This window comes from Petromyzon marinus, unplaced genomic scaffold, assembly GCF_048934315.1.
Source record: "Petromyzon marinus isolate PM22_M1 ecotype Great Lakes invasive population unplaced genomic scaffold, UKy_Petmar_22M1.pri1.0 PM_Scaffold_394, whole genome shotgun sequence".
Classification (NCBI taxonomy): Eukaryota; Metazoa; Chordata; class Hyperoartia; order Petromyzontiformes; family Petromyzontidae; genus Petromyzon; species Petromyzon marinus.
Window position 1 is genome coordinate 62,501 of NW_027423384.1, and position 15,984 is coordinate 78,484.

At 52.9% G+C, this 15,984-nt stretch overlaps 1 protein-coding gene across 1 annotated transcript in view; it reads right to left on the reverse strand.

Moving 5' to 3' along the window:
* Positions 1-15,984, reverse strand: part of ANKS6 (ankyrin repeat and sterile alpha motif domain containing 6) — a gene marked incomplete at its 5' end in the record, with an annotated part of 44,385 nt that overhangs the window by 15,023 nt on the left and 13,378 nt on the right. Inside the window, 6 exons of the mRNA XM_076064336.1 lie at positions 3,198-3,315; positions 4,293-4,586; positions 6,615-6,661; positions 7,900-8,212; positions 9,584-9,879; positions 13,096-13,202. Coding sequence (XP_075920451.1) covers positions 3,198-3,315; positions 4,293-4,586; positions 6,615-6,661; positions 7,900-8,212; positions 9,584-9,879; positions 13,096-13,202 — 1,175 coding nt within the window. The remainder of the gene's footprint in view (positions 1-3,197; positions 3,316-4,292; positions 4,587-6,614; positions 6,662-7,899; positions 8,213-9,583; positions 9,880-13,095; positions 13,203-15,984) is intronic.

Here is a 15,984-nt window from a genome sequence, read left to right on the forward strand (position 1 = left end):
ATTGGATCACCATTTTTTCCCCTAATGATGGTAATACGTGTGGCGCTGCAGGTTACTTTTTTTGATGGAGTTAAATAGAGATTTGTGATCGCGGGCCACTGAGGCAGACTCCATCTCCTCAGCAACCCGCGACCACCACCCATCCTTGCAGCGCCTCACGGCTCTCCGAACTTCCGAGCGAAGGCTGCGGTAAGCCTGCTCATTCTCTGATGTGGGATTCTGTAGCCGATGACAGTGGGCCTGTCGCTTTTCCTCAACCATCCTGAACACCTCCTCTGTCAGCCAGGGTCTCTGGGGAGGTCTGGACCGCGTACCCAAAGCAGCCAATGCAGCTGCATGAGTGAGAGTCCTAAACCTCGCCCATTTTTTCCTCGACATCAGGAGTGGGGGACGATGCCAACCCCAGCCGTAGGCGATGATGAAATTCTCGCTTGCAACTTTCATCAGATAACTGAGACCAGGCCACTTTAGGTTGGAATGGGGTCCTGGGTGTACACCCACCACCGGAGCGGAAGAATGGCAGGCGCATCTTACAGATGACAAGTCGATGGTCAGAGGGCAGATCAGCTCCACGGTAGGTCCTGGTGTCAAGGACATGGGCTCGCATCCGATGGTCCATCACTATGTAGTCCAGCAGATGTTCTTGCTTGGACCCGGCATGCATCCATGATGTTGTGTGGATGCGCCGATGCCGGAACAGCGTGTTGGTAATTACAAGCCCATGGGCTGCACAAAAATCTAGCAGCCTCCTACCGTTGTTATTGAGCTGATCTGGCCCATGCCCTCCAATCACTCCAGACCAGGTGCCAGCATCATGACCAACTCGGGCATTGAAGTCACCCAACAAGATGACTCTATCCCGAGGGGCCACTTTAGCCAGCACCTGTGACAGGAGTTCATAGAAGGCATCTGACTCATCGGCTTTGCCTGCATCCCTCCACGGATGTTCGTCTTCGGTGGGGGCATAAGTAACCACGACCACCACTCCACGCCTCCGATTGATGGGAAGGCGAGCCCAAAGTAGCCTGGGGCTTACAGCTCCCCACACCTCACCACCACGCTCCCACGCCCCCTTCATTCTTTTGTTCAAAAGAAGAGCCACACCCTGTTGTTTGGCAGTCTGCTGCCCCGAGTAGAGGACTGTCCACCCCTCATGGTGGCAGGAGCCAGAACCGGTCCACCGGACCTCCTGAATGCCCCAGAGATCCAGGCGGTACCGGTCCAGCTCCCGACAGAGGAGTGGCAGCCTCTCCTCCACCAGTGAGTGTTCGAACATTCCACGTGGCCACACGAAGTTGCTTTTCGTTGTATCTGGAGGAGCCCCGAGGGTACAGATTCAAATCTCCTGGCTCCGCCAATTGGGGTTTGGCCAGGAGATGTCATAAACGCCTGTCCCCCTGGGGCCTCCAGCACAAGCTTATTAGTTAGATATTTTAGACGTGGTTTAGTGGTACATTTTTGAAGGTGGAGGGGTTACCAGCCCCTCGCACCCATCCAGAGCCCCCGTTTAGCCCCTGTGGTGGTCACAGATGCCATGAGGAGAGGAACCAATCGGAATTGGACCTCCCCCCACAGCACTGTCCACGACAGAGTTGCCCGTCCGGCACCGCGAGGAGGTAGGGGGTTGTTTGCCCACACACACACACACAGACACACACACACAGACAGACACACACTTCAATGTTTTTCTAGGAAGAGGTCTTCTTCTTGATTTGAAGCTTTCGTGACTGCTGGAATCGCTTTGGTTATTTCATCCAGCAGTGGACTGCTGCTGGATTCTACTTCTTCCCGCCTGGGGCCGACCGCTTGTGTTGCACCCGAAACGTCGTTATTTATTTTATTTTATACCTACGTCACTTTAGCGAAAGAACACATGGGGAGACATGGTCTACTTCTCTCACACACCGCTACTACTTTCCCGTTCCAATCCACGACACTTCTCAATCTACCACTCGCCCGAGCTCCCCATTGGCTAACATGGGAGGGGTCTACTTCTCTCACATACCGCTACTACTTTCCCATTCCAATCTACAACACCTGTCAATCTACCACTCGCCCGAGCCCCCCATTGGCTAACATGGGAGGGGTCTACGTCTCTCACACACCGCTACTACTTTCCCGTTCCAATCCACGACGCTTCTCAATCTACCACTCGCCCGAGCCCCCCATTGGCTAACATGGGAGGGGGGGTCTACTTCTCTCACACACCGCTACTACTTTCCCGTTCCAATCCACGACACTTATCAATCTACCACTCGCCCGAGCCCCCCATTGGCTAACATGGGAGGGGGTCTACTTCTCTCACACACCGCTACTACTTTCCCGTTCCAATCCACGACACCTCTCAATCTACCACTCGCCCTAGCCCCCCCATTGGCTAACATGGGAGGGGTCTACTTCTCTCACACACCGCTACTACTTTCCCGTTCCAACCCACGACACTTCTCAATCTACCACTCGCCCGAGCCCCCCATTGGCTAACATGGGAGGGGTCTACTTCTCTCACACACCGCTACTACTTTCCCGTTCCAACCCACGACACTTCTCAATCTACCACTCGCCCGAGCCCCCCATTGGCTAACATGGGAGGGGTCTACTTCTCTCACACACCGCTACTACTTTCCCGTTTCAATCTACGACACTTCTCAATCTACCACTCGCCCGAGCCCCCCATTGGCTAACACGGGAGGGGTCTACTTCTCTCACACACCGCTACTACTTTCCCGTTCCAATCCACGACGCTTCTCAATCTACCATTCGCCCGAGCTCCCCATTGGCTAACATGGGAGGGGTCTACTTCTCTCACACACCGCTACTACTTTCCCGTTCCAATCTACAACACCTGTCAATCTACCACTCGCCCGAGCCCCCCATTGGCTAACATGGGAGGGGTCTACTTCTCTCACACACCGCTACTACTTTCCCGTTCCAATCTACAACACCTGTCAATCTACCATTCGCCCGAGCTCCCCATTGGCTAACATGGGAGGGGTCTACTTCTCTCACACACCGCTACTACTTTCCCGTTCCAATCCACGACGCTTCTCAATCTACCACTCGCCCGAGCCCCCCATTGGCTAACATGGGAGGGGGGGTCTACTTCTCTCACACACCGCTACTACTTTCCCGTTCCAATTTATAAAGCACCCTCCCCAATGCCACCCACTGGAATGGTTGCCGGGTGGTTGCAGTCTTACCCGAGTGGTTGAAGGTCGTGACGGTGCTGGAGGAGTGGAGCGAGGTGGAGGGAGAGCCACCCCCGCCTCGGGACGTCACTTGGTATCGCCCAGGCCTCACCACTCTGCTCACAGACGTCTAAGAAGAGACAAAGATTCCCCCCGACCCCCGCATCAGGACGTCACTTGGTATCTCCCAGGCCTCACCACGCTGCTCACAGACGTCTAAGAAGAGACAAAGATTCCCCCCCCACATCAAGACGTCACTTGGTATCTCCAAAGCCTCACCACTCTGCTCACAGACGTCTAAGAAGTAACAAAGATTCACCCCCCCTCAGGACGTCACTTGGTATCTCCCAGGCCTCACCACTCTGCTCACAGACGTCTAAGAAGAGACAAAGATCCCCCCCCCCCGCATCAAGACATCACTTGGTATCTCCCAGGCCTCACCACTCTGCTCACAGATGTCTAAGAAGAGACAAAGATCCCCCCCCCGCATCAAGACATCACTTGGTATCTCCCAGGCCTCACCACTCTGCTCACAGATGTCTAAGAAGAGACAAAGATCCCCCCCCGCATCAAGACATCACTTGGTATCTCCCAGGCCTCACCACTCTGCTCACAGACGTCTAAGAAGAGACAAAGATCCCCCCCCCCCCGCATCAAGACATCACTTGGTATCTCCCAGGCCTCACCACTCTGCTCACAGACGTCTAAGAAGAGACAAAGATCCCCCCCCCCCGCATCAAGACATCACTTGGTATCTCCCAGGCCTCACCACTCTGCTCACAGACGTCTAAGAAGAGACAAAGATCCCCCCCCCCCCGCATCAAGACATCACTTGGTATCTCCCAGGCCTCACCACTCTGCTCACAGACGTCTAAGAGACAAAGATTCCCCCCCTGCCTCAGAACGTCACTTGGTATCTCCCAGGCCTCACCACTCTGCTCACAGACGTCTAAGAAGAGACAAAGATCCCCCCCCCGCATCAAGACATCACTTGGTATCTCCCAGGCCTCACCACTCTGCTTCATGTTTCCCTCCCTTCCATCCCCTTCCTCAACCCTCCCCTCTGCCCCCCCCACCACCACCCCACCAATCCCTCCCCATCCTCACCACATCAGAGGCCGCTCCACCACCTCCACCTCCACCACCACCTCCACCACCCTTTGTCCGAGGGGCGAGGTGGACGCTGTGGTTGCTGCTGTGGTTGTTGCTGTGGTTGTTGCTGTGGTTGTTGCTGTGGTTGTTGCTGTGGTTGTTGCTGTGGTGGTGGTGGTGGTGGCGTTGCTGAGCCGGCCGCGAGCGCTCAGCCCCCCGCAACTCTAACTTGGTGGGCGGCAGGAACGGGGCGATGACGGCACGGAGCTCCTCACTCGGGGGACGCGACAGCGGAGAGCCCCGGTGCATCTGGGGGGGGGTGGGACACGTGGGGGGTGGGACACGTGGGGGGTGGGACACGTGGGGGGTGGGACACGTGGGGGGGGGGACACGTGGGGGGGGGGACACGTGGGGGGGGGGGTGGGATACACATACAACGTACACCATACACACCACACTACACAGACCACACACACACACAACACACACCACACAACACACCATAGACACCACACCACACACACACACCACACACATACACACACACACCATACACACACACCACACACACCATACACACACCACACGCATACACCACACACACACACACACCACACACACACCACACACACACCACACACACACCACACACACACCACACACACACCACACACACACCACACCACACTACACCACACACCACACCATACACACCACACACCACACCATACACACCACACACACACACCACACACACACACCACACACACACACACCACACACACCACACCATAGACACCACACCACACACACACGCCACACACACACCACACATACACCACACATACACACACACCACACACCACACCACACACACCATACACACCACACACACCACACATACACCACACACACCACACCATACACACCACACACCACACACACACCACACACACACCACACCACACTACACCACACACCACACCATACACACCACACCATACACACACACACCACACACACACACCACACCACACACACCACACACACACACACCACACACACCACACACCACACCATACACACACACCACACACACCACACACACCACACACACCACACACACACCACACACACACCACACACACACCACACACACACCACACCACACTACACCACACACCACACCATACACACCACACACCACACCATACACACACACACCACACACACACACCACACACCACACACACCACACACCACACCACACACACCACACATACACCACACACACCACACCATACACACCACACACCACACACACACCACACACACACCACACCACACTACACCACACACCACACCATACACACCACACCATACACACACACACCACACACACACACCACACCACACACACCACACACACACACACCACACACACCACACACCACACCATACACACACACCACACACACCACACACACCACACACACCACACACACACCACACACACACCACACACACACCACACCACACTACACCACACACCACACCATACACACCACACACCACACCATACACACACACACCACACACACACACCACACACACACACACACCACACACACACACCACACACACCACACACACACACACCACACACACCACACACCACACCATACACACACACCACACACACCACACACACACCACACACACCACACACACCACACACACCACACACACATCACACACACACCACACACACCACACACACACCACACTACACCACACACACACCACACACACACCACACACACACCACACCACACACACACACCACACAAACATACACACACCACATACACACACACACACCACACCACACACACCACACACACACCACACACACACCACACACACACACACCACACACACACCACACACACACACTACACACACACTACACACACCACACACACACCACACAACACACACTACACACACACTACACACACCACACACACACCACACAACACACACACACCACACACACACCACACACACACACCACACACACCACACACACCACACACACCACACACCACACACACACACCACACACACACACACCACACACACACACCACACACACCACACACCCCACACACACCACACACACACTACAACACACACCACACACACCACACACACCACACACCACACACACCAGACACACACTACACCACACACCACACACACACCACACACACTACACCACACACACACTACACCACACACCACACCACACGGGTACAGACGATTGCCACTCACCATGGTAGTCAACAGAGGGTCGGGAAACTCTGCGGAGTTGCCAACTCCTGCAGAAGACAACAACAACAACAAACAACCAGGTCAGTTGCAGGTGGCATCAGCGCGGAGAGCGTGCGTGTGTGTGTCTGTGTGTATCTGTGTGTGTCTGTGTGTCTGTGTGTGTGTCTGTGAGTCTCTGTGTGTGTCTGTGAGTCTGTGTGTGTGTGTGTCTGTGAGTCTCTGTGTGTGTCTGTGAGTCTGTGTGTGTGTGTGTGTCTGTGAGTCTCTGTGTGTCTGTGAGTCTCTGTGTGTGTGTCTGTGAGTCTGTGTGTGTGTGTCTGTGAGTCTCTGTGTGTGTGTCTATGAGTCTCTGTGTGTGTCTGTGTGTGTCTGTGGTGTGTCTGTGTGTGTGTCTGTGTGTGTCTGTGAGTCTCTGTGTGTGTCTGTGAGTCTCTGTGTGTGTGTCTGTGTGTGTCTGTGAGTCTCTGTGTGTGTCTGTGAGTCTTTGTGTGTGTGTCTGTGCGTGTGTCTGTGCGTGTGTCTGTGTGTGTCTGTGAGTCTCTGTGTGTGTCTGTGAGTCTCTGTGTGTGTGTGTCTGTGTGGGTCTGTGAGTCTCTGTGTGTGTCTGTGTGTGTGTGCGTGTGTTTGTGGCTGTATGTGAATCTCTGTGTGTGTCTGTGAGTCTCTGTGTGTGTGTGTCTGTGTGTCTCTGTGTGTGTCTGTGAGTCTCTGTGTGTCTGTGAGTCTCTGTGTGTGTCTGTGGGTCTTTGTGTGGTGAGTCTGTGAGTCTCTGTGTGGTGAGTCTATGTATGTTGAACTTATTTCGCACTGTACATAGCCAACCGGGCCCTGCTAGAGGCTACACGGGGGACCTTTGTCTGTGTGTCTATAGGGCACTGCTGCTGCTACTCACAGCACTTGCCCCTACAGCCCTGCTAGAGGCTACACGGGGGACCTTTGTCTGTGTGTCTATAGGGCACTGCTGCTGCTACTCACAGCACTTGCCCCTACAGCCCTGCTAGAGGCTACACGGGGCACCTTTGTCTGTGTGTCTATAGGGCACTGCTGCTGCTACTCACAGCACTTGCCCCTACAGCCCTGCTAGAGGCTACACGGGGGACCTTTGTCTGTGTGTCTATAGGGCACTGCTGCTGCTACTCACAGCACTTGCCCCTACAGCCCTGCTAGAGGCTACACGGGGCACCTTTGTCTGTGTGTCTATAGGGCACTGCTGCTGCTACTCACAGCACTTGCCCCTACAGCCCTGCTAGAGGCTACCCGGGGCCCCCTTTGTCTCTGTGCCTACCGACGTCCGCCTCCGGCCAGGCGGCCATGACAGTGCCGCCCCTCTCAAGCTCCTCCCCCTCCCCATCGCCGTCAGTCGGCCCGTCGCTCGGTCCGGACCACCGCCTCCCTCTGCCGCCGCCGCCACCACCGCCACCACCGCCACCACCGCCACCACCGCCACCACCGCCACCACCGCCACCACCGCCACCACCGGCGGTACGGTCGTCGGCCGTGCCTGGGTAAGGGGCCAGGCGTCCGGTGGAGACGCCTCGGCGCAAGGTGCCGGACAGCTTGAGGTTGTGGAAGCGGTTGGACATGCGGCTCCACCAGAGCTGGACAAATACACAGACACGTGTCTCTCTCTCAGGGGGTTCACGGTGGCCGTGTCGGAGACGCTGAGGGCCTGGGTTCAAGCCCTGGGTCTGGGTGTCTCTCTCTCTCAGGGGGTTCACGATGGCTGTGTCAGAGACACTGAGAGCCTGGGTTCAAGCCCTGGGTCTGGGTGTCTCTCTCTCTCTCTCAGGGGGTTCATAATGGCAGTGTCGCAGACACTGAGAGTCTGGGTTCAAGCCCTGGGTCTGGGTGTCTCTCTCTCTCAGGGGGTTCATAATGGCCGTGTCAGAGACACTGAGAGCCTGGGTTCAAGCCCTGGGTCTGGGTGTCTCTCTCTCTCTCTCAGGGGGTTCACGATGGCCGTGTCAGAGACACTGAGAGCCTGGGTTCAAGCCCTGGGTCTGGGTGTCTCTCTCTCTCTCTCAGGGGGTTCACGATGGCTGTGTCAGAGACACTGAGAGTCTGGGTTCAAGCCCTGGGTCTGGGTGTCTCTCTCTCTCAGGGGGTTCACGATGGCCGTGTCAGAGACACTGAGAGTCTGGGTTCAAGCCCTGGGTCTGGGTGTCTCTGTGTGTGTGTGTCTCTCTGTGTGTGTCTGTGTCTCTCTCTGTGTGTCTGTGTGTCTGTGTCTCTCTCTGTGTGTCTCTCTCTGTGTGTCTCTCTCTGTGTGTCTCTCTCTGTGTGTGTCTCTCTGTGTGTGTCTGTGTCTCTCTCTGTGTGTCTGTGTGTCTGTGTCTCTGTGTGTCTCTCTCTGTGTGTCTCTCTCTCTGTGTATGTATCTCTCTGTGTGTCTCTCTGTGTGTGTCTGTGTGTCTGTGTCTCTCTCTCTGTGTCTCTCTCTGTGTGTCTCTCTGTCTCTCTCTGTGTGTCTCTCTCTGTGTGTCTCTCTCTGTGTGTGTCTCTCTCCCCGTGTCTCTCTCTGTCTCTCTCTCTCTCTGTGTCTCTCTCTCTCTGTCTCTCTCTCTCTGTGTGTGTCTCTCCCCGTGTGTCTCTCTCCCCGTGTCTCTATCTCTGTCTCTCTCTCTGTGTGTGTCTCTCTCTGTGTGTCTCTCTCTCTCTGTGTCTCTCTCCCCGTGTGTCTCTCTCCCCGTGTGTCTCTCTCCCCGTGTCTCTCTCTCTCTCTCTGTGTCTCTATCTCTGTCTCTCTCTCTGTCTCTCTCTCTCTCTCTGTGTGTCTCTCTCTCTCTGTGTCTCTCTCCCCGTGTGTCTCTCTCCCCGTGTCTGTGTCTCTCTCTCTCTCTCTGTGTCTCTATCTCTGTCTCTCTCTCTCTCTGTCTCTCTCTCTCTCTCTCTGTGTCTCTCTCTCTCTGTGTCTCTCTCCCCGTGTGTCTCTCTCCCCGTGTCTGTGTCTCTCTCTCTCTCTCCGCCACCTTGAGACCGCCGTGCCGGGGGCCTGCGTCTCCGTCCGGAGTCGTCTTGCCGTTGTTGCCGTCCCTGCTGCCGCCGCCGCTGCCGCGTGTCTCCCTCCGCGTGTCTCCCTCGCCGCTGCCGCGTGTCTCCCTCCGCGTGTCTCCCTCCCGCTGCCGCGTGTCTCCGCTGGCGCGGCGTGCGGGCGACGGCAACGGGGGCAGGAGGAGGCCGCGGGACTTGCGGCCCGCGGGGCAGCGGCCGGGGGCCTCCGGCCTACGCGTGGACACGGAGCCCAGGAAGCGAACCAACTCCGTGTCTGGGATGAGACACGCGGAGAGAGAGACACGGAGAGAGAGAGAGACACAGAGAGTGAGAGGCGCGGAGAGTGAGACACACACACAGTGAGACACACACACAGTGAGACACACACACAGTGAGACACACACACAGTGAGACACAGAGAGAGACACACAGAGACACAGAGAGAGACACACAGAGAGTGAGACACACAGAGAGAGAGACACACAGAGACACACAGAGAGTGAGACAGAGAGAGACACACAGAGAGTGAAACACAGAGAGTGAGACACACGGAGAGAGACACACAGAGAGTGAGACACACAGAGAGACACACAGAGAGAGACACACAGAGAGAGGGAGACACAGAGAGAGAGACACACACAGAGAGTGAGACACACAGAGTGAGACAGAGAGAGAGACACACAGAGAGAGACACACACACACAGACACACAGAGAGTGAGACACACAGAGAGTGAGACACACACAGTGAGACACACAGAGACACACAGAGAGACACACACAGAGAGTGAGACAGAGAGAGAGACACGTGGAGAGAGACACACAGAGTGAGACACACAGAGTGAGACAGAGAGAGAGACACGTGGAGAGAGACACACAGAGTGAGACACACAGAGAGTGAGACACACAGAGAGACACACACAGAGAGTGAGACACACAGAGAGAGAGAGACACAGAAAGAGACACAGAGAGAGTGACACACAGAGACACACAGAGTCACACAGAGAGACACACACAGAGAGAGAGACACACAGAGAGAGAGAGAGACACACAGAGAGAGACACACAGAGAGAGACACACAGTGAGACACACAGAGAGAGAGACACACAGAGAGTGAGACACACAGAGAGTGAGACACACAGACAGTGAGACACACACAGACAGAGACACACAGAGAGTGAGACACACACACAGTGACACACACACACAGTGAGACACACACACAGTGAGACACACACAGACAGAGACACACAGAGAGAGACACACACAGAGACACACACAGAGAGTGAGACACACAGAGAGAGACACACACAGAGAGACACACAGAGAGTGAGACACACACACAGTGAGACACACACAGACAGAGACACACAGAGAGAGACACACACAGAGAGACACACAGAGAGTGACACACACACACAGTGAGACACACAGAGAGTGAGACACACACAGACAGAGACACACAGAGAGAGACACACACAGAGACACACACAGACAGAGACACACAGAGAAACACATAGAGAGACACCCAGAGAGTGAGACACACAGAGAGTGAGACACACACAGACAGAGACACACAGAGAGAGACACACAGAGAGAGACACACACAGACAGTGAGACATACAGAGAGTGAGACACACAGAGAGAGACACACACAGACAGTGAGACACACAGACAGTGAGACACACAGAGAGAGACACACACAGACAGTGAGACACACAGAGAGTGAGACACACACACAGACAGAGACACAGAGAGAGAGACACACACAGAGACACACACAGAGAGAGAGACACACACAGAGAGACACACAGAGAGAGACACACACAGAGAGAGACACACAGAGACACACAGACAGTGAGACACACAGAGAGTGAGACACACAGAGAGTGAGACACACAGAGTGAGACACACAGAGACACACAGAGAGAGAGAGAGAGACACACACAGAGAGAGACACACACAGAGAGAGACACACAGAGACACACACAGAGACACACACAGAGACACACACAGTGAGAGACACACACAGAGACACACACAGAGACACACACAGAGTGATACACACACAGAGAGTGAGACACACACAGACAGAGACACACAGAGTGATACACACAGAGAGACACACAGAGAGTGAGACACACAGAGAGTGACACACAGACAGTGAGACACACAGAGAGAGAGACACACAGACAGTGAGACACACACACAGAGACACACACAGAGAGAGACACACAGAGAGTGACACACAGACAGTGAGACACACAGAGAGAGAGACACACAGACAGTGAGACACACACACAGAGACACACACAGAGAGAGACACACAGAGAGACACACACAGAGAGACACACACAGAGAGAGACACACAGAGAGTGAGACACACACAGATAGAGACACACAGAGAGAGACACACACAGAGACACACACAGAGAGAGAGACACACACAGAGACACACACAGAGAGAGACACACAGACAGAGACACACAGAGAGAGACACACAGAGAGTGAGACACACAGAGAGTGAGACACACACAGACAGAGACACACAGAGAGAGACACACAGAGAGAGACACACACAGAGACACACAGAGAGTGAGACACACACAGACAGAGACACACAGACAGAGACACACAGAGAGAGACACACAGAGAGAGAGACACACACACAGAGAGAGACACACACAGAGAGAGACACAGAGAGAGAGAGAGAGAGACACACACACAGTGAGACACACAGAGAGTGAGACACACACAGACAGAGACACACAGAGAGAGACACACACAGAGAGAGACACACACAGAGACACACACAGAGAGTGAGACACACAAAGACACACACAGAGAGAGACACACACAAAGACACACACAGAGAGAGACACACACAGAGAGTGAGACACACACAGAGACACACACACAGAGAGACACACACAGAGACACACACAGAGACACACACAGAGAGACACACAGAGAGTGAGACACACAGAGTGAGACACACACAGAGAGAGAGACACACACAGAGAGAGACACACACAGAGACACACACACAGAGACACACACAGAGACACACACAGACAGAGACACACAGACAGAGACACACAGACAGAGACACACAGACAGAGACACACACACAGAGACACACACAGAGAGACACACACACAGAGAGACACACACAGAGACACACACAGAGAGAGTGAGACACACAGAGTGATACACACACAGAGAGTGAGATACACACAGACAGAGACACACAGAGTGATACACACAGAGAGACACACAGAGAGTGAGACACACAGAGTGATACACACAGAGTGAGACACACACACAGAGAGAGACACACACAGAGACACACAGAGTGAGACACACACAGACAGAGACACACACAGAGAGACACACACAGAGACACACACAGAGAGAGTGAGAGTCCAAGAATCGCCCCTCCTCCTCCTCCTGTCTCCTCCCCCTCCCCCTCCCCCCCGTGCCCCCGCCAACCGTCGTGGCTGAGCAGGGTGACGAGGTTGAAGGCCGTGCAGCCGTTCCTCGCCCTGACGCTCACGTCAGCTCCACGCTGCACCAGCAGCCGCACCACGTCCGTGTGTCTGTCAACAACAACAACATTCACAACAACAACAACAACATTCACAACAACAACAACAACATTCACAACAACCACAACAACAACATTCACAACAACAACATTCACAACAACAACAACAACATTCACAACAACCACAACAACAACCACAACAACAACAACCACGTCCGTGTGTCTGTCAACAACAACAACAACATTCACAACAACAACATTCACAACAACAACAACAACAACATTCACAACAACAACAACAACCACAACAACAACAACCACGTCCGTGTGTCTGTCAACAACAACAACAACATTCACAACAACAACATTCACAACAACAACAACAACATTCACAACAACAACACCAACCACAACAACAACAACCACGTCCGTGTGTCTGTCAACAACAACAACATTCACAACAACAACATTCACAACAACAACAACATTCACAACAACAACAACCACAACAACAACAACCACGTCCGTGTGTCTGTCAACAACAACATTCACAACAACAACATTCACAACAACAACAACAACATTCACAACAACAACAACAACCACAACAACAACAACCACGTCCGTGTGTCTGTCAACAACAACAACAACATTCACAACAACAACATTCACAACAACAACAACAACATTCACAACAACAACACCAACCACAACAACAACAACCACGTCCGTGTGTCTGTCAACAACAACAACAACATTCACAACAACAACATTCACAACAACAACAACATTCACAACAACAACAACAACCACAACAACAACAACCACGTCCGTGTGTCTGTCAACAACAACAACAACAACATTCACAACAACAACATTCACAACAACAACAACAACAACATTCACAACAACAACAACAACAACCACGTCCGTGTGTCTGTCAACAACAACAACAACAACAACATTCACAACAACAACAACATTCACAACAACAACAACAACATTCACAACAACATTCACAACAACCACAACAACAACAACCACGTCCGTGTGTCTGTCAACAACAACAACATTCACAACAACAACAACAACAACATTCACAACAACAACATTCACAACAACAACAACAACATTCACAACAACAACAACAACCACCACCACGTCCGTGTGTCTGTCAACAACAACAACAACATTCACAACAACAACATTCACAACAACAACATTCACAACAACAACAACAACATTCACAACAACAACATTCACAACAACATTCACAACAACAACAACCACCACCACGTCCGTGTGTCTGTCAACAACAACAACATTCACAACAACAACATTCACAACAACAACAACATTCACAACAACAACATTCACAACAACATTCACAACAACAACATTCACAACAACATTCACAACAACAACAACCACCACCACCTCCGTGTGTCTGTCAACAACAACAACAACATTCACAACAACAACATTCACAACAACAACAACAACATTCACAACAACAACATTCACAACAACAACAACATTCACAACAACAACATTCACAACAACCACAACAACATTCACAACAACAACATTCACAACAACCACAACAACATTCACAACAACAACAACCACCACCACGTCCGTGTGTCTGTCAACAACAACAACAACAACCACAACAACAACATTCACAACAACAACAACCACCACCACGTCCGTGTGTCTGTCAACAACAACAACATTCACAACAACCACAACAACATTCACAACAACAACAACAACAACATTCACAACAACCACAACAACAACAACCACGTCCGTGTGTTTGTCAACAACAACAACAACCACAACAACATTCACAACAACAACAACCACCACCACGTCCGTGTGTCTGTCAACAACCACAACAACATTCACAACAACAACAACAACAACCACCACGTCCGTGTGTCTGTCAACAACAACAACCACAACATTCACAACAACATTCACAACAACATTCACAACAACAACAACCACAACAACAACAACCACGTCCGTGTGTCTGTCAACAACAACAACCACAACAACAACATTCACAACAACAACCACCACCACCACGTCCGTGTGTCTGTCAACAACAACATTCACAACAACAACATTCACAACAACAACAACATTCACAACAACAACATCATTCACAACAACAACAACCACCACGTCCGTGTGTCTGTCAACAACAACAACCACCACCACGTCCGCGTGTCTGTCAACAACATTCAACACAAAAACCACCCACACGCTCACCCCCTCTTACTTACCACGCTCACCCACACGCTCACTCACTCGCTCACTCACACCCACTCACTCACTCACCCTCACACTCACACCCACTCAACGACACACTCACCCCTCCACACACTCACCCACACACTTACTCACTGGCTCACTCACTCACCCCCACACACTCACTTAACCACACATTCACCCCTCCACACCCTCACCCACATGCTCACTCACCCACACACTCACCCACACGCTCACTCACACCCACTCACTCACCTACACGCTCACTCACACCCACTCACTCGCTCACTCACTCACCCCCACACACCCTCACACTCACACCCACTCAACCACACACTCACCCCTCCACACACTCACCCACACACTTACCCCTCCACACACTCACTCACTCGCTCACTCACTCACCCCCACACAACCTCACACCCACTCAACCACACACTCACCCCTCCACACACTCACCCAACAACCAACAACAACAACCGCCATTCGCCACTAAGTGGCGGTGACGTCACCACGACGCTTGTGCCAGGCTATGTGCACCCTGAGGCCACGTG